The 26,981-nt window shown below is 43.1% G+C and overlaps 1 protein-coding gene across 1 annotated transcript in view; it reads left to right on the top strand.

Annotated features, from left to right (window-relative positions):
• Alk (ALK receptor tyrosine kinase) overlaps positions 1–26,981 on the top strand; it is a 790,272-nt gene that overhangs the window by 576,026 nt on the left and 187,265 nt on the right. Inside the window, exon 5 of the mRNA XM_008846481.1 lies at positions 23,829–23,956. Coding sequence (XP_008844703.1) covers positions 23,829–23,956 — 128 coding nt within the window. The remainder of the gene's footprint in view (positions 1–23,828; positions 23,957–26,981) is intronic.

Genomic DNA, 26,981 nt, shown 5'->3' with positions numbered 1-26,981 from the left:
AGGGTTTAGCTAGCACTTCTCAAATCAGGCTATTGGTGTGGACTTCTTTTAGAAGAGGCAAGGCTGTTTTATGAGTCATTGTACTTTATGCTTATTCCTCCAGAAAACCTCAGACTTGGAGTTGAGAATGTATCCATTGACTCAAGGTGGCTGGTGCATTATCCAGGTAGAGATATGTTATGTGCTCCCTGCCCACTGATGCACCCTGAATTCTGATGCCTCATTGCTCTTCCTGGCTCACGCTCATCCTGAGCTCTGATGAGCTCTACAAAAAGGCCTTTCCCGAGCACTTTTATCTTCAAGGAGCTTCCCAGGATTCACCCTAGATCCTGCTCACTCTTTCTCCTCTATTCCTGAGAGCTTGTGGGATTTCTTGGTTTTACAAACCACCTCTTGGGAGTGCCCTTTATTTGGCTCACTGAGGTAAATTAGGAGAACCTAGAGGAGTTTTCCAGGTGATGCGATGGCCAGCTGTGCCACTATGACATGAACACTCAGTGAATGCTGGAAGAGGGCTGAGCCCCAGGAATGTGGAGTAGGGAAAACTGCTGGATCGAAGAGTATGTTGAGGTGTTGGTCCACAGCATATGAGAACTGATGACCCAGGAGAGTCCTCTCCCTACTCTCTCATTTTATATACAAGTTCAGAGGACAGTACCAGAGACTCCAAGGGGCTTGTCTACTTCTATGCAGATTAGGAGGTAGCACAAAATCGTGGTTATAAAGTCTAGCAAAGCTGGGTCCTAAGTTCAAACTCCACAACTGTTACTAGCTGTGTGATCTTGAGCAAGATGCTTAAACTTTCCTGTTTTCTCACCATGGTCAACCTCCCTAACACAGTTGTGATGAAAGTTACAGTAAATAGATGTTACACAATGTCTCCCACTTAATAAGAGCTCAGTAAATGTCAGCTGGGAAGAGCAACAATGGTATACTAACAAACTCAGGTCTCCAGTCTCCTTCATCTGGGTGCTGTACACCTCACCCTATCAGAGAGAAAGTCCATGCACAGGTTTATTAATGGTCAAACTAGTAGAAAATGTGTTCTGTTAAGAAGATACAGGGCTACCTCACATCAGAAAGTTTCAAATTCTAGGCAGTTCAATATGTTTGCTAGAAAGCTGAGGAACATTTTTATCTGCCCAGGATGGAGAATAGATTTCAAGTGATGCACATGGCTGTCGCTCAAAATGAGATGTGCTGCCATGGGGCAGCTGATACACAGACACATTTGGTCATGTGCTACAGGATGAGAGCAGAAAGCTCTACCTCCAAATCACTGTTCAAGCCAGATCATCTCTGAAGTTTTTCTCACCGTTTTAACTCTCCAGTGCAGGAGTTCCATGAATCAGGAGCACTCTCTGTATGTAGACTCTGCAAATGAAGCAAGTGCTGTCACTAATTGCTGGGCTTCTTTTCAGTGCTGTGAGTTACCTGAGCCCAAGAGAATAGGCTGGTAAGAGTTAAATTCAGAGCCTAGTAGGCAGAATTCCCATTCTGTGTCAAGTCCTACCATCCTTATGCAAAGAGGCTCCAGGAAGAAGTATAAACAGAGAAGCCTCAAGAGAGACTTGGAGGTCAGACTGAGGGAGACACCAGGTAGCAGGCTTCAGGGGATGATGCATTCTTTTAGCTTTTGAATGGAAGATTGCCCCAGTCTTCCCAGCACTGTACCCTGGAGGTCGACTTCTCCCAAGGTCATGCTCATCAGTGATAGGGATGGAGAAGTGTCACTCTAGGCCTTGTTGGCCCTGCAATTATTCAAATGCTTTGCTTATAATACAATCACAGTTCCTGGCTCTGATTATTGGCATCATCAGCATCATCTATTAATGGGTTCTGAGCTCCTCTGGGTATATGGCATTGTACAAGATGCTAAAAGGTGCCAAATGCAGGCTTTAAAAAAATGAGGAAAAAAATAAGAAAGTGGAGCAAACCAGGCATGATTCTGAGAAACAAGATCTAAATGGACTTGAATCTATTTGTGTAAACTAATCTTAAAGGGCCAGGGCCTCCCAAATTCCAGACAGGCATGAATTTTTCCAGGTCTCCTCTATCCCTCTTGTATAAATTATTTCAGCTCTATTTTTAACTTAAAGTGTTTGACCTTCCATTAGTTTTCCCTTTATCTCTCTTATTAAGTAAATTCTCTGTATCACCTCTGCTTCTCCTGGTGTGACTGCAGGATGGGAAAAAATTTAACAGAACAAAATAGATAAGTAAGGACTTGCCTCCAAATTGGTCAGACCTTGCTGCATTTGCACAGTGGCACCTGGATACCTGGTGTTCCTACTCAGCACGGAGACACACTCTGCTGAAACTGTCCGTCAACCCAGCATGAAACGTGCTCAACCCACCACAGAGTTCCAAACAGCTGTTCTCTCTCTTTTTACGCATGTGCTGTTGAGCGAAGGGTGGGAGACAGCATGCCAAAAAACGTTTGAGTTTCCACCAAAGACATATTGTAGGTAAGAAGGCAGACGGCCGCTGTTCTTTCGAAAAGCTTCTTGTCAGAGTTTCTGAAAGGAACAGATATGAAAGGTTCAGATGACCCCTTCAGGGTTCCTCCATCTAACCAGACCTGAAGCTCTGTCTCTCATTAATCTTTAATGAACAACAAAGAAAATGTGTCGCTGGCTAATTATTGTGCAGGACGACAGATGCTTAGGTAGGAAAAGTCCCCAGACACATCATTTATAGGGACACTGTCAAAAAAGACAGTCTTATTTTGAAATGTATTCCCTGACCTATAGCATTATCTCTTTCTTTTGCAGTTGAGTTGTTTCTTCTTTTAACATTTTTACTATTGACTCTATCTAGAACATTTGAACTTAAAAAATTGGGAGCTATCAGGTGATAGGATCCCAAATTTGTCCTCCACCCCCCAAGAAATTCTCATCCCTCTTGTCTGAAGTTGTTTCCTGCTCTGCTCAGATATGAGCCAGCCGCCTGCTGCGTGCCTTCCTTCCCTTGATAGACTGTATAGCCAAAATGTATCTTTTCCCATTAATTTCTGTTGGGTATTTGGTTACAGCAATGAGGGAAGTAACTAGTACATTATTCTTCAGTCTTTACTGCAAAATGTGCCTTGAAGGTAGAATTCTTGTCCTTTTCTTCCTTCCCCTAGAACTCCTGCCGCAGATTGCTGTTTCGTGTTCGCCACACATTGGATGGCCACGTTCATTGTTGTTTAAAGTCATCTTTCACATAAGCCTAACCTATGTTGCACAGTGTTTCGTTTGGATAAATATTTATAGGTTCTCTGTTTAAGAAGAGACTGGGATAATAGGATTAGCTCTCCTTTTACAGACAAATTTATTTTTTTATTTAAATAAAGGCCCTCCATGCTTTAAATCTTTTGTTTACTTTTGAATTCAAGTTTTTTTTAAATTTAGAAATACTAATCCTGGCAAAATCTCATATAAGTTGCTGAAGAAGTGGTTTTAGAAACTTTTGAAAAGAATGTGATGATTCTAAAACTTACCTAGAACAAGTCCTTCAAGGACATCTTCAGAAGCTCGGCTTAGGCCGAAAAGATGGCTCAGTGGGGGAAAGGTGATTGCCGCCGAACCTGATGATCTGAGTTCAATGCCTTGGACCCACCTGGCAGAAGGAGAGAACCAACTTCCATATGTTGTTCTCTGATCTCCACATGCATTTCGTGGTATGTGTATGCACATAAAATACACACTAAATTAATTAATTAATTTAAAAAGTTTTAAGGAAACTGGGTTTAAAAACCAGGTGTAGTGGCCCATGCCTTTAATCCTAGAACTTGGGGGGCAAAGGCAGGCAGATCTCTGTGAGATGGAGACCATTCTGGTCTACACAGCAAGTTCCAGGCCAGCAGGGGCTACCGGGAGACCCTGTCTAAAAAAAAAAAAAAAACTAGGTTTGGGACTAGAGAGATGGCTCAGCAGCAGTTAAGAGCACTGGTTACTCTTGTAGAGCTCTTCAGTTCTCAGCACCCACATGGTGGCTAACAACAGTCTGAAACTCCAGTTCTAGGGGATCCTGCACCCTCTTCTGACCTCTGTGGGTATTGCATACATGAGTACACCAAATATACATGTAGATAAAACACTCATATATGTAAAAAGAATTAGTTAATTAAAAAGAAAAAAGAAGCTGGGCTTGGTAGCTCACATCTCATTCCAATCCTAGGAATGCTGTGGCAGGAGGATTGCTACAAAGTTTGGGGCACAAAGTGAGTTCTAGGCCATTCTGTGCTGCAGAGTGACATGGTTTCAAAAAAAAGAGAATCATGAGCTGAGCAGGATAGGGGAAGAAGGCTGACAAAGAATATCGATTGGGACATTTATTTAACAATGTTTCTGTCAATATTTGTGTGGATATGCCCTTGAGAAATTGAACACTTTTATTCAAAGAGGCAGAGTGACTAAGTCTGTCCACTTGGAAGGAACCACTAACAAAAACACAAAAGAACTGTTGGCTTTTGGTTCTGTTTTTAGTGCATCATTGAAATGATGGCAAAGACAGTATCTAACATTTGATCAGCGCCTACTACACTGTAGTCCCAGGGTTAGAAGCTGTATGCGCAGTATCACCTTTCATTGGAGACACAGTCTGCTGGGAACTCAAAGCTGTCAGGAGAGTTAATCCTACAGATGACAGAATCTATATATGTAAACCACAACAGTTAAAATTTTCTGTGGGAAGTGTCATGGTCCTGCACTCAGGATCAAAATTACTAGCTGCTTTGAACAGTAACCCATCAGAACTTGAACATCCACTTCAGTTGCAGTTTATATGAAAATATTAGGGGAAATGTAGGGAGGGTTGGAGAGCAGAGAGAGCTAGATGCTCTTACGTGACCAGAAAGCAATGATATGTTAAAAATGCCAAGAAGCATGATGTTGTAAGAGGCTGAGGGCACAGAACCCAAATTCCAGGGAGAACTGGCCCAAGTGTTCCTGCACTGGTCAGATCATCATCATAGTGTCCTGCAGCTGAAAGGAGCTGCAAGAATTTATCTAGCCAGATTTTTGCCACCAAATTTTAAAGGAACAGACTTAAAATATACCCAGAGAAGAGTGGCCATATATTAGTGAGTACTAAAACACAGATGCCAAAATAATAGAAACCTATTATTATACATGCTTTCAAAGCACTCTCCTGTTTGTCCTGTCTTCTTGGTCTCCCCTAGGCATGTAAAGAACTGATACAACAGAGGAACCAGGAGCAGATGGAGTGACTTGTCCCAAGCCACCCAGCCACTGAAGGGGCTGGCTCTTGAGCCACACTGTTTCTCCATGCATGAGTATCTGTTCATACAAGACAGATGCCTGGAGAGCCCAAGGCTCTGAAGGGGTTGACCTGTAAGGCCTCTAGAGACAGGATGAGGTCAAGGGCCAAGGGGATCCTATGGCCATGGACCGCCAGTTCCTCTGCCAGGCCATGCTCCCTGAAGACTGCCCATGTACCAAGCATGAACTCTGCCTCTGGCTTTCAGCAGAGCTAAGACTGGAGGCCACCAGGGAGTAGTTCAGCCAGCCTATTGCTCCATCCCCCCTAAGCAAGTCTGCCTTTCCTTCCTTCACGTCTCTTATGAAGTGAAAGATGTAAAAACACCACCCGATGCTGACCAGCAGTGCCTGCCATCCTGTCCCCCACAGCTGCTCCTTCCCCCAGAAACAATACCCTGATTATCATTCATTATTTCTACTTCTTAGTGTTAAAACCCTTTTTAATATGGCATTGAAGACCATTGGGGAGTTTTAAATTCCATGTCAGACCAGGATTTATGAGCCGGTTCTGAAATTTTACCTCTGGGCTCAATAATTGCAATTCCCTTTTAATCACTCTCTTAGACACCTCAGTTAAAAGTGTTCAATTATTTCCACACAGATGTCCCCTGGGACTTGGCCAATCTGAATACTCAACTGTGTCACCTCCATTTGGAGGCCAGCATGGAAGGCTATAGTGATGCAGGCAGAAGACACCAGGTCTGTCGTGTGGTTCTACTGAGAAGTGCTGGATTCATGGGAAAGGTGTCTTCTCTCCAGGAATTGTGTGTTTAGAGCTCATGCCCTCAACCACCCCTACTCTTTCAATCTCTGATAAGAAGCAAGAAACAGATGTGTTAAGATGTGCATGCTCACCCATGCTTGTTTTGACAGTTGCACAATTCTGTGAATATGCAAATGCACACTGAGAATCCTTTTATGGAAAATATTATAGGAATGTGATGCTGGGGCTCAGGTGGACGAAAGAGATACTTAGCTGAGCCCTAAAAAGAGCTGTGATGCCTTGAGGAAAAGAAAGCAGGTGCTTTCTGAGGGAGATATGGAGCATTGGAAAAGGATTCCACACCAACAGGAGCACCAAGGACAGAGAGAGGACACAGATGTAGCAACAGCCTGCTAAAGGCAGCGTGACAATGGGCAGGGGCAGCAAAAAGCAAGCTGTTGCCCTTCTCCCCAAAGACTGCAGGATCAGAGTACTGAAGGGGGCTTAGATAGGAGGCTGGGGGTGGGAATAACTAACAAAGCCACCTCTGAGATGTCGTTTAGAGCTGTGTATCTGGTGACAGCAATTTGTAAGACAGAACTGCATAGCTCTGTGTCGAGAGTCAATAATTACTGAGAAGGTTTAATTGTGGACCCAAAACATCTGCTTCTGTTGGGAGACAGTGGGCTGGGTGAGGGACAGCACTCAAAAGACAAAAAAGGACTTTGCCAAAGAGGCTAAAGGGTTGAAAGGGAAAAACAAAGAGTCAAGGGTACATTTATCAATGATCAGATCCGATCCTTGGTTAGAGACAGCCAAGAGGGAACGAGACGCCCCAAACTGGATAGGGAGATGTCCTGGGTCCTCTGTCAGCAGCCCTACATACTGACATGAGGAACTTCTTTCATTGGGAGGCTCTGCCTCTTAGACTGCCAGACTTCTAACTGGACAGGACCAAAGCAAAAGATGGTCTTCCTCCCCCAAGAATGCAGATCCTCTGATACAGCACTGGGCTAGGCTGGTGCATCATAAATGGAATGAGGTCACCAGGACATGAAAATTAATCACTGGAATGCTGCTAATATGGCTTCTTATATTTAAAATTTGTTTATATTAAATAGATTTTGGGGGGAAAAACACAAACAGCAAGAAGCAAGAACATCTAAACAGTGGCTGCTATAAAACAATAGCTGCTTAACCTATGGGCATAAACACAAATTCTTGAATGGTACTTAACCAGGTGCATCACATCCATTGAACAAAACAATTGCAGTGGATTTCCCACTGGGGCCTATATCCTCCCCTGCCACAGGGGCTTGGCCTGGGCTACAGTACCAGGTATGTGTTCCACCTCTAGGAGGAAATGTTATATCCTATTGAAAAGCTGCTGGTTGTGCATACACTAAACACACCACTATTGCACCAGTAGGAACATCTTGTTTTGCATTTGAGCAGAATTATAGGGGACAGTTCTCCTCTAGCCAGCTGCATATCATCTTCTGACACCATGAAAGCCATCCATCCAGTGGCACGGAGTTTCCAGTTTGGTCCAAGCTTGATTTCTCCCTCTCCCATGCTCACATCCTCTGGTGTCTTTAGCAATAGGGTTTGACCATCCACTTCCGGTGTACAACCAACATTGTTGGCAATGGCCTTTATTGTTTTGGGGACCTCTAGGGACTCTCTGGCCAACAGCTCTTCCACCTCTGGCACTGGAATTTTCAATTAACAATCATATGGCTTCTGGTAGGCCTTTCAGGAGAATTATTTTTCCCCTTTATTCCCATAGTTCTTTGTATAGCCCTCCTTCCCCCCTTCTCCTTTAACTACTCCTTTTTACATATTTCTCCTTTAGAAATACCTTTCTTCTACTATTCTCTCTCAGGTTCCTTCTTTCCCTTTACCTCCCTGGTTCCAAATAAGATGTTAATTTTTACTGATATTTAACATCATACTGACAGACGTATACTGGTACACCTGAAAGATTTTTACACTGGAAAAAAATAAGTAAAATTCAGTTACGTGTATGATTGATACCAAAATATTCAGAGGTGTAGAATTTAACTCCACATGGGAGTTCAGCCCCTGACCCATCCCTAAGCACATACCTACAAGTATCTGCAGAGCCATGTGGTCACCAATGAAGTCTAAGAGGCCTCAGTTCCTTTCACTCAGATCAATAAGAGGCTAGAAAAGTCAAGCCCAATACTCACTAGCTCAAAACCAAGTTTCACTTCCTTCTTCCCATATCTCTCTTCCTTTCTATAAACCAGGAAGAATCATGTGCTCTCTGTGTCCTATAAGAACTAATGTTTATTTTTACCCATGTGAAAGTGTCAAGAAAGGAGAAGACTCTGAGCATGGATTTATCCCAGCTTTCCCCCGACTCCCATTTGTAGCTCTCTTATTCCCCTACCATAAGATGGCTCTGGGCAGGAAACGTTTGGTCTCCCCTTTAACAAATACCCATGCAGCTTGATAGTCATATCCCACAGTCTGAGACACATCCCATTGCCAGGACTCTCCAAGGCATGGGAGGAGAGCCCAGCACACCTGAGACACCTGAGAAATTCCTCTGAGCAGACTCTTGCTTTCCATTGCTGGCTGTGTGCCCCAGTATCCAGTGTGGCTATAAGAATCCATAACAAGGGTGGAGCAAAAACATGAGATCCCCTGTATTAGCTACTTTTTTCACCACTGTGCAAAATGCCTGACAGAAACAATTTAAAGAGAGGGTTTATTTTGACTCATGATATCAGGGGATTTTAGTGCACCATGATAGGGAAGCCATGAGAGCAAAAGTGGCTCAGTCTGTGGGATCAGGTGCCTGAAATAGCTGGTCACATCCTGAAGGCCAACCAGGATGCAGAGAGGGGATGGGAAATAGGGCCCAGCTACAACCCTCAAAGATTTGCACCCCAGTAACCTGCCTTCTCCAGTCAAAGCCCAAATCCCAAAGATTCTATCCCAAAGCAGTTCTACTAGCTGAAGATCAAATGTTTAAACACGTGAGCCTGAGGAAAAAATTTATATTCGAACTATAATCCACTCCCCCTCCCCAACCCCTGCAGGAGAGTATGAAAAGCTAAGAGTCCATGGCTATCCCAAGAATCCATCCTATGAAATAGCATTCTGAACAGAGGCCTCATCTTGCCCAGAGACTAGCTCAAGTTTAATTCTGAAACACATAGTAAGGACAGGGACCTGTGCTCAGCATCCCTCTGTCTCAGCCTTGTCTGGGACCCCTCCTGGCTCTCAAGTTGTAGGAATCTCTGAGTGTCAGGTCACTTCCTTCCCCATGCCGTCCGTAGCATCCCAATTTGATTCTGCTCTTTGCAAAGCTGAAGTGCACAGAAAGGGCTATTTATTTAGAGCTAGATAGACTCAAGTTGGAGTCTCAGTTCGGTTGCTGTGATGGTTAGTTTTGTCAACTTGATACGATCTAGTTCCCTGGAAAGGGAAGACTCAATGAGGGATTGTCTAGGTTAGGTCGACCTATAGATGTGTCTATGGGGGATTGTCTTCATTAACTGGAAGATGCACCCACTGTGAGTGGCACCATTCCCTGGCCAGGAGATTCTTGATTGCAAAAGAGTAGAGAAGTGAGTGGACCACTGACATGAAGCATTCATTCATTGTTCTCTGCTCTTGACCATGAATGTGACATGACCAGTTGCTTGAGTTCCTTCTGTCTCCTGTAGCCATCAAGGATGGTCTGTAACCTGGAACTGTGGGCTGAACAAATCTTTTCTCCAGTAAGTTTCTTTGGTCGGAGTATTGTATCACAGGAACATGAAAAGAAACTAACAGTTATGTACTAAACATATAACAACATAATTTAACCTTCTACAGTCTCAGTTTTCTTATCTGTACAGAGGGGGCAACAATTCCTACCTCTTACTTCTCTTAAGAGGATTGAGACAGTTGAAGAATCCCTTCACAGTATCTGATACAGAGTTAATGTCCAAGGATAATAGGCACTGTAATAATTATGATCTAATGCCAAATAATAATTATTGCCAAAGCCAGAGACTTGTAGACCCTGAGCTCCTTCCACAGCTTCCAGATATATCCACAGCAACACCAGCCACACAAACCCCAGTGTATGACTATAAAGCCCCTGAGATGATCATCTGTTAGCTGCCCTTGAAGCAAAGGCTTAGAGCCTCTTTTAATGGCATCTCTGAGCCTGTTCCCAACCACCTGTAAGGCTTTAAAAGCATTCCTAGAGCTTGAAGAGCATGAAGTAAGAGCTCATTTACAGAGTCCATCTTGTCAGTCTCTGTCACAATCCAGTCCTGACTCCTTTCCCCCCTTGTAGATGCTATAGACTGAGAAGGAGAAGGAGGCTTCTGCTCTCTAGCTCAGGGCCATGAGAACTGTGCCAGACTAGACCCCAGCTTCTATGACCCACCACCAAAAGGCCTTCAGCAAAGACATGGGTTTTACAACCTCTTCCCTGGGGGACAGTTATTATTGACCCGATGGAAGCATCTGCTTGGATTGCTTTTAACCAAGCTGCATAGCAGGCTCAATTGTGGTTGTGATCACATTTTTAAACAGTGAGTAACTGTACAGCTCTTATTAAGATACTTTTCATACATCTCTTGAGAGACAGGTAAAGGACGATGGGATGACCTGTTTCATTGGTGGTCATTTCCCAAAGTGAAGGACTGGTCTAACCAAAACCTAGAAGCCAGCTCCTTCCAGAAAACTATAATCTCTAGTTTCCAAGGCCAGGGTCAGTGTCCAAGGATGCTGAATGTTCAGTGATTTCTTACTGTAAATACTCATTGTCTTCTTGGACTCAGAAGAGGGAAGGGAAGATTGGCCCTGTGCCTGAGCATTCCCACCCATCCCAGCCCCGCTCTGATCTTCCTGGCTCTTCCACAAGGGCCTCTGCATCTAGTGCAGGCTCAGAGTCCCTTAAAAGTTCCAAGTCATGATTTTGAACTGACCTAAAGCCAGATGAAAATTGGCAATGGCAGTTCCAGCCCAGAAATTGACTCCCAGGTAAACACAGCCTTGGCACAATCTCAGAGCTTCTCAAGCGGTTGTTTGCTATGCTGTGGAAAGATCCCACTTGGCTGACACACTAGAAACCTGAAGCCCAAACTCCATTAGTCACTTCAAACATGACTTAAAGGTTTGAGCTTTACCCTGTCAAATGTAAGAAGCCTGTGATTCCTGGGTGTAATCGTTAATGTTGATTGTCAACTTGACAGGACCTAGAATCACATAGGAGACAAGTTTCTAGGCATGCATATGAAAGAATATCTTGATTAGGTTAATTGTGATGGGAAACCCCACACTAAATGTGGGCAGGACCATTTCAAGAACTGGAGTCCTGGCCTGAATTTTTTTAAAAAGCTGTCTTTGAGCTCTACCATTCATTGCACTCTCTGCTTCCTGACTGAGGACACAATGTGCCCAGCTGCCTCACCCATCCTCCATGACTCTCCCACCATGGTAGAATGTACCCTGGACCTGTGAGCCAACATAAACCCTTCCTTCTGTAAGATGTTTTGTCACAGCAATCAAACCAGTAACTAATATACTGGGTCATTACCAAGTGCTTCCTTCCTTGTACTGAGGCACCTCCTTGTAGGCACTGGTGATATTGTTCATCTGAGATGAAGAGGCAGATGTGTGGAAAATAAAAAGTGCTGCTTAGAGAGTATAAGTTACTTTTCTGTTGCTGTGATAAACAACACGACCAAAAGAAACTTATAGAAGGAAGTGCTTGTTTTGGCTTATAGTTCCAGAGGGAGAGTCCATAATGCTGAGGTAGGCATGATGGCAGGCCACAGGAGCAAGAGGCTGACTAGTCACATTTCATTCACACACAGGAAGCAGAGAGAAGGAACTAGAAGAAAGGCAAAGCTATAAAGTCTCAAAGCCTTCCCCCACTGACGTATTTCCTCCAGCTAGGCTCTGAATCCTAAAAGTTCCATATCCTCCCCTAACTTGGGGACCAGGTACTCAGATACATGAACAATTGGGGTCATTTCTCATGCCAACTGAAACAGAGAGCAATGTGTTTTTCCTTGGTGCCCTGTATGTCTATGTGCTGGCTGCCACCCAGAAACATGATGCCATTCATCCAGTCTGGAAAAATACCTTCCAGGTTGTTTCTCCAGTTAGCAGACATGGCTTTGAAGACATGCATGATTTTGTGAGGGCTATATATCAAGTCATCACAAGTCAGTGACTTAAATATAGAATTTATTGTTTATACTTCTGGAGGCTAGAAATCCAAGATCAAGATATCTTCAGGGCTGGTTCTACCCGAAGAATGTGAAGGAGAATCTTCCAAAATTCTCTGTCCTAGCTGCTACTGGTTTACTGGCAATCTTTGATATTCCTTGGCTTATAGATCCATCCCCCATCCCCACCCTAATTTCAACCCTCACCTTTCTGTGGCATCCTCCCTGTGTATCTGTCTATCTCTATGTCCAAATCTGCTTTTGTGAAAGAACACAGTCACTGGATTAGGCCAACCCTAACGACCTTATTGTACGGTGATTACCTTTATATAGGTCCTATGTCCAAATAACAGGCAGTGTTAATACTTCAATATATCTTTATCTGGGGCATATGGGATACAATTCAACAAATGGCACCACCTTGCCTTCCCTCCCTAAATAAGACAGAGAAAAGTTGGGCAATTGTTGCAAATGTTACCACCTTCGAGCTTTTCCTAAACTTCCAGGCAGGATTAAGTACCTCATATTACTGTTCCCCTTTAACAGAGAATTCTATTTCTACCAGGATATCAAATTGAGCCTTGATCAGTGAAGAGCAGCTCAGTAGGCAAAAGCTTGGAAGGGAACTTCAGGTACTGCTAGCAAGACGGACCCGAGGCATGAAAGAGCCCTGCCGTATGGTGGAAGCCAGAGCCAGGGCTGGAAAGCCTTAGTTATGTCTGAGTTGTATTTTGTTTTAATTATTCTTGTTTTTTTAATTATGTGTCTGTGAGTCTCTGTGGGTCTATGCATGGGTCTGTGCATGTGAGTGCAGGTGCCTGTGCAGACCAAAAGAAGGCATCAGATCCCCTGGAACTGGAGTTGCAGGAGGTTATGAGTTGACAAATCTGGGTGTCGGGAACAGAACTCAGGTCCTCTGTGATAGCAGTAGATGTTCTTTGCTGCTGAGCTATCTCTTGAGCCCTGAGTTTGGGGTTTTTTTAATTTATTAATTCTTTGAGAATTTTACAATGTATTTTTATCATATTCTCCCTTCCACACTTCCTCCCAGACCAACCCCCATCTCTCTACCCATCCAACTTCATGTTCTTTTTCCCCCCATGAAGTCCAATTTGTGCTGCCCAAATATTCTTCGGTGTGGAATCTGCCCTACAGGGTGGTCATCCTAGTAGGGCTCACATCCTTAAAGAGAAGTGGCTCTTATTCTCCCAGAAACTATCAAATGCCAATAGCTCCTCAGCCAGGGGTGTGAGACACAGGTTAAAAATGACCTTGGGGCTCAGTCTTTGAGAAACAACTCATTGTTTCACAAAGTTGTGCCACTTTCCTGGGGGCCATGTAGGAGGATTAGAGATGGTGAAATCCATGATCCAGGCCAGCCTTACCATCTCTCAATCCTGCTATGACATATTTAACTAGGATGCATGAGTTGACACTGAGTAGCAGAATCTGTGAGCTCTGACCCAAGCCTTCAGAAGGGAGTACTTGGCTCTCCTTCCATTCATCAAATCCTCTGTCAACTACCTCCCCATTCCTGGACGGTCACCCCATCAGAAAGGGGCGGAGTGAGCACAGCATGCAAAATGAGCCATCAGAGGGCTGGAGAAATGACTCAGAGGTTAGGTGCACTGGCTGCTCTTCCAGAAGACCCTGGTTCAGTTCCCAGTCCCCAGGCCCCTCCAGTCTTCTGTGACTGACCACAGATCCCAGCCTACAGTTTATGGCCAAGTCTGCCTGACATATAAAATTTCAAATAGTGACTTAACTTGGTCAGAGATTTATGACGGACATGGAGTCTGTGAGCATAGGCATCAGCATTTTGTTTGGCTCAGCAGCTTGCATTCTTTTTCAGACCAATCAATCTATTCACACATCAAATGACATTTGAGCTGCCTCTCTGGGGAGGGCCACTGGGTGATGTTTGAGCATGCCCCAAGATTCTTAAGCTAGGGATCCTAGGGAAAATGCTGTGAGGTGGTTGGTTCCCCAGGATGGCTGCTTCAGCCCCAGTCTCATTCAGGGACTCATTCAGGGCAGACTGGCCTAAGGGAAAGTTCTCCAGGTTTCACTGCTATCCTTAACCTTGTCCATGAGTCTATGTATCTGTAAAGTAGCTAGAAGAGACTTTCAAGCCCCCTGATTTGGATTGAAAGAAAAAAACTGTATTTGAGAAGAACAGATCATGTTAAACAGTAATTGGCAGGAAGTGGGAGTCAGGAAACCAAATTCCAGGTTCCCACTGGCGACCACTGGTGGTTTTCCCACACGTCTCCTTAGAGAAGGAATTTGAAAAGCAAAATGGTTGTGCCTGACTCTAATCAGAGAAGACCCACCACCCTGCTGGAAAGATTGCCTGGTAAGTTTGTGAATTAGGAAACCCTGGTGGGTCCCTCTCACAGTGCTCTTCTAGAATCCTCCATGATTTCTGAGATGCTACAACAGAACATACTCATTCTTCTCTCACTCCTCCTTTCCCCAATCCAGCAGAGTCCCATCGGCCCCACACCCCCTTATGGGGTATCCAGCAGGTACAAAAGGACCTGAAGAATAGGCTTGCACAGAACCAAATCCAAAAGCAAGAGAAAGAGGAACTTTGGGACTGCCAGGGTCACTAGTCTCAGTCCAAAGTTTGCTGCCACTTGCTTGTTTTGCCTGAGTGATCAGGGTCCCTTCCTTTCCAATGAAGGAAAAATAAATACTTGTGAATCTTCTATGTATTTTTTACAGAAACCAGAGCAGAGAAGAACCATTTCTAGACCATAAACTTGGGATCGGTAGTTGCTTAGAAATCAACTTGTATCCTGAAACGTCTTATTTTAGCTTGCAACTGGTGAATCCAGGCTAATCCACCAGTCCTGGCTGTAGGGCTAAGGCTTTTGCTTCTAGTATGGTCTATTATTGGAGCTTGGTGTTGTCTCTCACATAAATCATAGCTAGGACACCTCATCCATGGTGCTCAGTCTCAGTTCATTGAAGGTAGAAATAATTTTAAAGTGCTTCTAAAGTTTTCTGAATTTTTAAGACTTTTTCCCCGTAATCTTTCTGTTGGCCTATTCACATTTATTTCAACAGTAGTTTATGCGATGACGTACCCCTTCCAATCTTTCTGAAGTTTCCTACTGCCTACGACATCAACTTAATGAGTTCAACTGCATATACAGGTTTGGGAACAGACATAAAAATGATTCCTGGTGGGTGTATAAGTCAAGTGATGGGAGTAGAGGTGGGAGGGCTGGATATCAAGAACAACTTGAACATTTAGTAACATCCAGGGGGTGTGGGGTAGTTCACTGAATACACAATGCCGTTTGCGCTGATACAGCAGGTAAATTGGTCACATGGGGCCAGTTGGGAACGCTTCTACGACAATTTTTCCTTATAACTGCAACTCTGAAATTTGGACATAGAGAGGTTAGGTAGCTGCCAGAAGTCACACGGCCAATAAGAGGCAGAAGTGACATTATCAAACTCAGACTGTCTGACTCTAAAGTTCCTGTTCTTAAGCAATACATGTTTCTTTTTTAAAAATGTAGGAAAAGGTAAGAGTGGAGAGGAAAAAAAAAGGGAAGGAGCAAAGGAATGAAAAAGGGAAGAAAAAGGAGGAAGGGGAAGAGGAGGGCAGGAAAAGAGGCGGGAAAGAGGAAAGAAGGAAGGGAGACAGAGAGAGACAGAGGGAGGGAGAGGAATGAAAGCTGAAGGCAGGCCAAAGAAGTGCAAGGGGGCTGCGGGTGCCGTTCAGTGGTAGAGCTCCGGTCTGGGTTCACGCTATAATTATATGGCATCTCTGATGACAAGCTTCTTGCAGTGGCCAATGGGAAATCTCAGTCAACTCAGCCTATGGCCCCATGTAATCCATCCTGCTTCAGGAGCCGGAAGCAACTCTTCTCTACCATGGGCCAGTAGGAGCCAGATCCTGATTCAACTAGTGATCTCATTGCCATCCCTCTCTATTCTTCTTCAGGGCACATTCCTCTAATGTGTGTGTGTGTGTGTGTGTGTGTGTGTGTGTGTGTGTGTGTGTGCGTGTGTGTGTGTGTGTGTGCGCACACACGCGCGCTATGGGATCTTGTGTGCGTATGTGTATGTGCACATGTGTACATTATGGGTACATATGCATGTGAGAGCATGCATGTGGAGGCCAGAGATCAACACTGTGTGTCTTCCTCGTTGTTCTTCACCTTGTTTTTAGACACAGGGTCTCTTACTGAACCGAGAGCTTGCTAATTCAGTCAGGTCAGTTGACCAGTGAGCTCCAGGTGTCCACCTGCCTCCAATCCTCCTATCCCCATCACTAGGGTTACAGATGTACACCATGGCACCTGACTTTTACTTGGGTGCTGGAGACCCAAGCTTAGGTCTTCATTCTTGTGTGGCAAGCTGGTTACCAACTAAGCTATCTCCCCAGGCCTCCTCATCTACCTTCTGGAACATCATGAAGGGCAAGTGAATAGCAAGGCCGGTGCTACTTGGATCAAAGACCTCATGCCACACACCACATGTTATTATACAGAAAATTAATAAGCAACAAAGGATTTCACACTATAATTTACATTAATTGGGCATTTCCCCTTCTACTATCTCCCATAAAAAATGTTTTACATGCAGGCAGATTTAAGAGAAAACAACTGGAAAAAATTGTGCTGAATAGTTTTTGCTTGCACAAAGTGTAGTCTAAGGAAAATTTGAGTTATATGTGTTTTCTGTAGGATAATATGAGTGGAAGAGGTGCAGTTGGCATTCTGTCTTCCTGTATTGATCTAGACAAGCCCCCACTGGCTCAGTTCCTTGTTTCTAATAAATCTTCACACCTTTGTGCCTGAGTTAGACCCTTGTCAACAGAGAGTCTTGACAGACACAGTAGAAGAATATCGGTTGTGCAGCCTGAGCTGTGACAGGGTCACACTTCATAGCAATCATCATCATCACGTGAGTTCTACATGACAGAAGCTTTGCTGGTTGTCTGGTTCATAGGACTTCTGTCATCTCTGACCCAGCTCCTGCCTTTGACTGTACCAGCTAGAAGGTCCATTACTACCTGTCACAACCAGTACAGAACATGAAGATGGCCATGTCTTAAATCTTCATGCCCCCAGCCATGTTCCCCAGAACCAGAAATTGAAACAAAGTTCTGTGTAGACTATTCTAACCTCAAGGAGTTTAAGAAGGACAGTGTTAAGATGATGTTTATAACACCAGGTGTGGTGGTATACACTTTTAATTCCAGGGCTTGGGAAGTAGAGGCTGACAGATCTCTGTAAGATCCAGGCCATCCTGGTCTACATAGAGAGTTCCAGGCAGATTGGGGCTAGGGAGACCCTGTCAAAAAGAAAGATGATGTTTATAAAGACTCTTCAGTCACACTACCCTGTGTGTAAAACTCAGCTATAAGCTGAGCCCAAAATCGACCTTCAATGAATGTTAATGGCCATTGTTGGTCATATTATTCATGCTATTATTATGACTGGCATTACTGTTGTAAGTAATGTTTATAGTGACTTGACCTGTGTGATAGAGAGCATTCATTTATCAGATGGGATCACTCCTCTTTGATAACTCAAGCACCACCAGGTCTTAATGACTGCAGTTCTCTAGTTCTTTCTTATTGGCTCCTGGCAAATGGGGCTAACAAGAGCTACTTGATGAACCATGTGGTTGTATGTACTTGCTTAACTCCCAACCCCCACAACTCTGTCCTTAGGTTCCTCCTAACAAAAAGGCACCATTATCTTGGATAGATGATCCTTATCATTAGTGAATAGACATGAATTTTTAAATTCACTCAGATCCACTTCCATATACATTTTGCCCAAGAATGTCCAAATATTGTCATATTGAATGGAAATCTGTTGAATCATTTTTACTCTCATTCAACTAATGTTTGTTGAGCATCTGCACTGTACAAGACACAATAATGAAAGAGCTATCACCTTGGCATTAGGAAGGTGGGGCGGTGAGACACGGGAGTCATCCTTCCCACGGAATAAAAACTATTCCCTCTCTCCAGACTGAACCAGCCATATTCAGAACACACCCTATCTGTACAGTTTCTGCTCAAGTGATCATGCCAGTCCGCACTGCCCATTTCTCAATTCCTGCCCCATCTTCACAATCTGCCCTCAAGTGAAACCTATCCTGATGACCCAGCCTGAGCTATCACTTTGCTCACCATGCTTCAGTAGCACCCAGTGTCTATACCACTCACCTCGCTCTGATACCCTGTCACTCACTATAAACTTGGCAACATGTATTTTTCCTCACCTGTCTGTAACTTTCTTGAGTATATGATAAATCCTAAACTCGTCGTAGCCCCAGACCATCAAATATTTCAGCGTGCAACAATACACCTGTAAATGCCTGAAGAATGGATTACAGCTCGAAAAGATCTAACTGAGAAGCAGGCAACAAGCGTCTTTTTTCCAGACTGTAGGAAACTACAAAGGTGAAGGAGTGGTTTGCCTGAAATGTACTCTTTCAGAGTTCTGAACAGACTGTTGACCTGCTGTCTTAACTTAATGCTAATATATCTTGTTATAGGAATGTTCTAAGAAAATTTCCTAGAGTTGTGTTTGTCATATGAAGATCTATATGAGTTACTTATTTATTATTTATTTTTAAAATACAGTGGCTATTATCCGGAAATCCTAAGTGTTCTTCATGTGCTCTCTTACGTACCTTTCTTTCCCCTCGAATCTCATAAATGAACTCAGCTATGAATATTTGCATGGACCATTATGGTTTCATAAGGAAAGCTGTGGGCTTCTGTAAAAATGAATCTCTTGCTAGCCCAGCATGGTGGTGCATGCCTTTAATCCCAGCAATCAAGAGGCAGAGGCAGGTGAATCTCTGTGAATATGAGGTCAGCTTGATTTACATAGTGAGTTCTAGGCCAGTCAGGGCTACACAGTGAAATTCTGTCTCAAAGAAAAAGAATAAAACTCTTTTTGAGGCCCTTCTGAACTGTGCTCAGAACTGTTCTTGTTTCTTTGCTTGAGTCCTTCTCATAGAAGCTCACCACAATCTAGCAAGACAGACATTATGGCCTCCATCTTCTCTTAGTTGTTTTAGGGTTTGTTGTTTGTTTGTTTGTTGTTTGTTTTGTTGGTTGGTTGGTTTTGGGAGAAATAGGATCTTTATATATAGCCCAGGCTGACCTTGAATTTACTGTATGAGTTCTATCTTAAAAATAAGGAAACTGAAGCCACATATGTTCATTGATTTCCCTAAGGGGGTATAGCTAGTAGATGGTGACATGATGCTGAGAACTGAGTCTAGGCCCTTCCACCCACATTAAGCAGTCAAAACCATCTCAGAAAGGCATACCAGTGAATAGCTTACTTGAGGACTTGAGAGCTTGCTCTTGTGATGCAGCCTGGCATCAGTGTCGTGCTTGTTGGAACATTGCACAGCAACAAAGGATGTCATGTTAACAGCCATCCATGACTGTCACTTGTTGTCATAATATACCCCTCCATTCCTGATATAAAATACCTTGGTGCCTTCCCCCTTCTGATCTATGGCTGCCAACTCTTCAGTCTCAGTAGTAGCTTGCCTCTCAGAAAATGTGCCAGACAGTTTCCTTTAAACATGTAGGGACTAGCCTGGTTGGGCACAGTGAGAATCTGAGAAATTCTTTCCACTTCCATATCAGATCTTCATAGGATTTTTCTGTGGATTTCTTGACGGTATATCCCACTGTCTGACAGAGTGTCTAGACTCAAAAATTCATAATGATGATCCCTCTAGCAATGCCAAGTAGATATATCTTTCTCTGTCTCTGTGATTTTAGTGATGGAAATGCAGTTGACTAGACAGACTGATCCACAGGTTATTTGGCCTCTTGTTCTCAGGACCCAGGAGCACTACTATATTTCACTTGTAGCTAACCCAATGTATGACCTTGACCAAGTCTCCATTTCTCTATAAATATGATAAAGAGCCTCTTTGTATAAATAGATCTGTGGTTTGAAGACCAACTCTATCAGATATCATGTGTTAAATGCAACTTCTTGGGTTTTCATAAAATGTTTGGTCACAACATCCTGTAATCCTGTAATACGTTAGAGATGTGTATAAGCACCAGTCAAACAAGGCCTTTAAAGAACTTTTGGCTCAATACCTACATTTTGTTAATGAAGAAACTTAAATCCAAGGGCATACAGGGACTATTCAAGTTCAAGTAAACCCGAGACGAGAATCAAAGACTCCCTTCTCAGTTTCCTCCAGGTCAGAAACAGACATTGGTACTCACAAAGCGGCCCTCTTGTGTTTTTTGTTTGTCTTGCTCCTTGGTTGGTTGACTGGCTGGTTTTGAGGCATTTTTATAGATTCTATTCATTATGGTGTGATAACTAAGGAAAAGTGGGTGATCAGGGCTTGCCTCAAAAAGTCATGCAAAATTGGAGACTCTTTCTCTACTTGAGAATACAATTACTCAAAAAACATCCAAAATTTCAGGCATTTTCAGAAAAGTGCGTTGTTCAAAGTCGTCAGGCAAATGAGAGGCAGAGGAAGAATGGGGACTGGAGCACTCCAGAGAGACAGGTGGGAGATAATGGATTGTGACAGGCTGTCCATACAATCCTTCTGGCTTTCTAAAATCCAGGTGGACGCCCACACTGTCAGATTGATTGATTGAAACACTAGTGCTAGAATGTCTCCAATCCCCAACACATGGATATAGTTGCACTTGTATTTCTAGAAGGTTCTAGGTCAGAACACAACCTTTCCCCTTTTGAGCATAAATTGAGCTGCCAACAGCCAAAACAAGGAAAGCAGAACCCTAATGAGCCAGTTCTGTGACCACTGGGATGCAAGCAAAGAAGATGGAAACGTGGAGAGAAGAGGGCGCACAGCTGTTTTCACTGGGTTTTCTGGCTGTCTCTTAAACAAATCTGACCCTAGGTATAAGCTTGCCCTTTCCTAGTCCCAGCTTCCCTGGATATAAAATACATGTTTGGCAACTGCTCTGAAAGTTATTAAAGTTGCAGCAGTAAACTATGAGAGGCCAGAGAATTTCAGACAAAAGTTATTGCATCGGTAACTCAGAAACTAATTCCTAAAACTCCTGACACATTTATCCAGAGGGCGAGTGCCAGTATAGAAATGGAAATCATTTTCAAGGGCCACTGTGTACCTGGAATTAAAATCCATCATTCCTCAGAGTGGAGAGCTGTGATTGGGGCAGAATATGAATACTCGCACCTTTCACGACCGTCTTTCCTCAAAAATAGGGTCCTTTATGCTTCAGAAGAACATGACAAATTCTGCATTCTTTGCTCATTTGTTTTTCTTTTCCTTAAGAACCCCTCGTTACATTTTCTTTTCAAATATTTCTTTCTTTGACAGCCCCACATTTAAACCGAAAAGCCTCTTTTTCCTTATTCAATTGCACGGGTTTTATTTTGGATAGGAATCCTGCTGGGTACCGTAACAGAGAGCAAACTTTACAGCAGCAATAATCCCTTCTACAGCATCTATTGTGGGGAAACTTAATACACTTTTATTAAATGGTTGAAGACTTGACTCCAGTGATCTGAATTAACTACAGAGGAGCACAGAGAGGGAACAAAAGTCTCTGCTTCGTTCAACATACGTCTACTTTATGCCTAGCAACCCTGCCCAGCAGGGACCCAAGACATTAAACTGCACTCAGGAGACCCCTTTGAGAGCCATCAGTGTTGCCTTAGGCAACACCTTCATCACCAAAAGTTAGCAAAGACAGGGCTGGGGAGATGGTTCAGTTGGCAAAGTGCCTGCCACACAAGCATGAGGACCTAAGCTTGGATCCCAACAAGCAGGTAAATGCTGGGAGGTAGTGGGAGATGTCATAGGGCTGCAGACCCAGTGCTGAGCAGCAGAGACAGGCAGATCCCCAGAGTACTGGCCAGCCAATCTAGCTGAAAGGCCCAACTCTTGGTTTAGTGAGAAACCTATCTCAAAACCTAAAGTGGGAAACAATTGAGGAAGACACTCAGTGTCAGCCTCTAACCCCAACACATGTGTACACACACACACACACACACACACACACACACACACACACACCCCAAAGGCAGAAAAGAAAGGATAAGATGGAGATGGGAAGGATATTAGCAAGTCAATGTGCAGTGGGCCCTCAGGCTCACTTCAATTTTAAATAGGCACATGCTTTGACTGGGATTGCACACTTTGACTCTGTCCTAAGGTGGAATTTGGATAACTACAGAGTAAATTTCAGCGTGATCATGACAGAGAAGAAACAGAAGTAATGCTCACATCGTTAAAAATGCAATCAATGAGATGATAATATCATCTGTATTTATTGTCTCCCGACATGCACTGAGTGGGAAAGTGCAATCACAGAGAGACACCTGTAGTGTGCTGTCATTTACGTCAAATTATAGCTGCGGCTGCTCACTGAGGTAGTGACTGTGGCTATCTCCAGACAATGGAGGCTCAGAGTTATTTTGTTTCACTGACTTTTTTGAATTGTTAGTGGCTTAATTTTTAATTTTTTTTTACAGTGAACATATTTATATTTGAGATGAATAGTTAAAAGTTTTTCAAACAAAAATCTACAGATTTTTTTCCTGAATTCCTTGCCTTTTATATTACCATACTTAAGTCTAACCTAGTGGTAGGAAAACATGGAATAGTATAATGATTTCATGGTTATATACCCAAGTCAAAACCCTCTAAGTTATACAGCTTAATTAATTAAATTGTATGCTTTCAGTGCGTGCAATTTATAATGTGCTAATTATACCTCAGTAAAATTGGGTTTTAAAGAAAGAAAATATTAAATAATCCAGGTTATTTCCATTTTTCATAGAAAAAAAATTAATATGCAAATATATGTACACACTCTCCTCTCTCTCCCCTCTCCCTATATATATAATATATATGTGTGTGTGTGTGTGTGTGTGTGTGATAATATATCTGAATCAATGTTGAAAAGTAAATTGGATGCTCCAATCAGTGACAGGAGGCTATTCCAAGAGGTTAATAGCCTGGGCAAGGTGTAAAAATGTTCCTTTAGCTTATCCTCCATTCTCTGACAGTGTCGGTGTCTGTGATTATAGATGGATGCAGAGCTCACCATTTGACCTGCCTCCATCTTCTTCTGTTTGCTCTTTCTTGAAAGTCCACGTCAATCTTAGATACCTTTTACCCCAAAGTACATGCTTCAGTGCTCTTTAATTTTGTTGCAGTAAATAAATAGTTCTCACTAGCTTCCTATAAGTAACTACATAATAAACCTGAGGATCTGAGATTTTGGTACCAGATAACATCCCAAAGCCATGTATTCTTTTCAGAGATAACCATGAGCAGACTGGTGAATTAGGGAGACTTTTTCTTGACTCTGCTGTCAAGTGTTCTCAGTTATGAGACTAGCTACTGAAATAGCTCAGAGATTTACAATTGCCTAGAAATGCCAGTGGCTAGAGTGAGTTTGAGAATTATCTTTCTGAGTTCATTGGACAAGAAAAAAACAAATGTTTACATGTCGTCCTCAGGGTTGCCGTCCTCAGTACCACTTGGGGTTCCATCTCCTGGTACCGATGAAGAATGTGAGCCCTGAACTGGCCACAGAGGCATGACCCTCTCTGCAGGTTAGACTTGCTTCTCATCACTGTTTTCCTGTGCTTTCTCCTCCCTTCCCAATGCAACCAGCTGGACAGTGCTGCAGGGAAGGATCGGGCGCCCAGAGAATCCATTCCGAGTGGCCCTGGAATACATCTCCAGTGGAAACCGAAGCTTGTCTGCAGTGGACTTCTTTGCCCTGAGGAACTGCAGTGAAGGTACCAGAATCTGGCTTTCCCCTCTCCCTCCACGGTAGCCTGCTGTCTTGGATACATCAATAACTGTGTTTAGTTGGGAATATACACACTCAAATAGAAAAGTCTGCAGGGCCTAGGAAGGGATTCTGAATACTTATCAAGTGTACCATAACCCAGATCATCAATTCTCAAAGAATTCCAGAATAAAGTTATATCTACTTGAAATTTCATCAAGTGGAATTCATCCTTTTTTATTTTATTAGTTTTATTATATATATATATATATATATATATATATATATATGAGTGTATTGCCTATGTGTATGTACTTGCACCCATGTCATGCAATGCCCCCAGAGATCAGAAGAGAGCATTGGATTCCCTGGAACTGGAGTTAGGGATGATTTTTAGCCACCATGTGGGTGCTGGGGACCGAATCCAGGTCCTCTGAAAGAGCAGCCAGTGCTCTTAACCCCTGAGCCATCTCTCCAGCCCCTCATCCTTTCTTAGACAACACATTAGCTTAACTTCTGTGTTTACAAAATACCTTTCATTGTTTAAAAAAATATTTTATTATGGAAATTTTGTAATCTATACTACATTCGTAGAATACTGCAGAGAATCCCCACATGGTTGGACCTCTTAACCTAACTGTAGCAGTCACCAAAATCCTTCCATTTTTAATCCATCTATATATCTACCCATTCCTCATTCTCCCATAACCTAATGATAATCACTATTTTTATTTTTCTGGAGATAAAATTTGCAACTAAGTATTTTTATTTTTTTTATTTAGGGTTTTACTAAGAGAACATATGCCTCCCTAGAAAGGTGATATGTTGATTCTTTATCCTTCTAACTTTTGCTTCCAGAAAACTTTGAAATAAAGACAATATTCCATCACAGTACTAAGATCTGTGTAGGCTTTTGATAAGCTTTTCTTCTTTCCTCTCTAGGGTTTTTGCTCACCTATTTTGCTTTACAACACCCTATTCCATTGAATATTTCATTGAGCATTGATTCAAGTCTAATTGGAAAATAGGTTGACATAAACTATCAGCAGCTATATGAGGCTAAGCTCTCCTTGGCTCATCAGAAGACCTGGGGTCACATTTATAAGCATCCTTTATTGTTTTCCAAGGGTTAGAGAGTGGGAGAGACTGCCTTAAGGGAAAATTCACTTTTAGTGTTGCTAGTCTGCTTCTGCTTCTGCTTCTGCCAAGAGGTTCACTGAAGGTCACTCCAACTTGTGCCATGAAACCGATGGGCTGAGGGTGCTAAGAATGAAGCACAGACAGGACCGATGCCTGAGGTCCTTCTAGACCATATTTCTCAACTTGGAATATTTGTGAACAACCATGAAGGCCATAACACAGAGGGTCATCTGCTGTGTGCAGAGGCCTGGATCTGCACCTTGTGCCTCTTGGCTGTGGGCTAGGACAGTGACTTCCTTAAACAGAGGGTCCCCTGCTCCTTCTGCTGCTGTGACTCCTCATCCGTTGCTGGCCTTGCAAGAACTTTCACAAATGAATTTTGTATTGTTCTTGTTTTAATCAAAACTGATTTATGTGTGGGAGAAAGAAAACTCACTGTAACGATAGATTGAACTTTAGTTCGAGTAGAAAAGGTGGTTAACTTGTTCTACAAGGCAATGAATGAGAACCAGGAGGTTTGGGAGCTGGCCGGGAGTGTGCAGGTGCTTCTGTACTTGTGAGCTTAGGGATCTGGGCATCATCAGGCATCACAGATGACAAGGCTCTGTTTTCACCCCAAACATGCCTTCTGTTGAAATGCAACCAGTTCATAGGAATGTGCCTGGAAAAGATATCAATTTGCACAACTGGCCTAATCCCATTCGAAAAAAAGACTGGACGACGAAAATAAGAAAGTGCAAAGGTCCAGATAGCAGGCCCAACACAAAATACTGCAAAATGTCTTTCTCTCAAAAATCTCTCTGTATTCTCAAACTAAGACTTGTAGCCAAGTGTACAGATGTTTCCTTCCTTGCTTTGCAAGTCCGTTTCACCTGGAGAATTCTTCCCCAAGGGCTTGTGTTGCATTAATGCAAATCTGTTGCAGAACTTAAGAGACTTGCTCCTTGTCTGTTTCTGTTGCAAAACCAGTAGACTTGACCTCCATGACCCAGAAAATTACTGCTGGCTGGACACCCTCCTAGAAGAGTAAAAGAAGTCTGCCTCTTCCTGGTCAGGAAACCTGGGGAAGTCCTTGTGGCCTAGCTATCCTCCAGGTTCTGGGTCTGTCTGGAGGCTCCAAGTCCAAGGACAAGGTGGCCTATGTGAGTAAATAGGTGTTCTCTGTACCTCTCCTCTCACTCAGAACACATCAGCGACCAAGATATGTGGAGGAACTGATGTTGATGTGCAAGAAAAAATGCAGAGAAAAGTGACCTCATTTTCCTGAGCACCTTTAGCTCTCCTCCAATAATGGAACAAATTCAAGTGATGTAGACAGATTTCAAATACAAGAAGCATCCTAACACAGTGCTCACTTATCTGTAGTCAAGGAGATTGGGGGATGCTACGGTATATACTCAAGGCCTATATGATGGTGATAAAGAAATTTCAATGTTTTCTGGAGTCATGGCCTTGATTAGGTCATGAAGGAGATAAGGGGAAAGAAATAGGGTCTTTGAGATGTGGGAAAGGATGGTACCATGCTAACCAGGGCCGTAGGTGATTCTGCATACCCAGTCTATTTCCTGACAGTAACTTGCTTTCCCTCATGATGAGGCACAGGTAGACTATGAAGGGAAACACAGTTGTGTAACTCTGCAGCTCTTCCTCGGCCCTCATAAAAAAGGGAGTCATTTTAGTTCATCTGGAGAAGACTGAAAGGAAATATTGAGCACAATTCTTTCTGCATAGGACACAATGTCTACCTGTGGTGTCATCATGACAGAAGCCATGCCCATTTCCTCTTTAAACCCTTACATCTATTACAGTGTACACATTTAACAGATGCTCAGTTAATACACACCAGTGTTGATGGGGTGCTCAGATGCTCTAAGGCAGAGTGTCGCCGCTAC

This window comes from Nannospalax galili, unplaced genomic scaffold (genome assembly GCF_000622305.1).
Source record: "Nannospalax galili isolate Female #2095 unplaced genomic scaffold, S.galili_v1.0 scaffold683, whole genome shotgun sequence".
Lineage (NCBI taxonomy): Eukaryota > Metazoa > Chordata > Mammalia > Rodentia > Spalacidae > Nannospalax > Nannospalax galili.
Note: the sequence above shows the minus strand (reverse complement) of the source record. Positions and strands in the feature narration are given on the sequence as shown.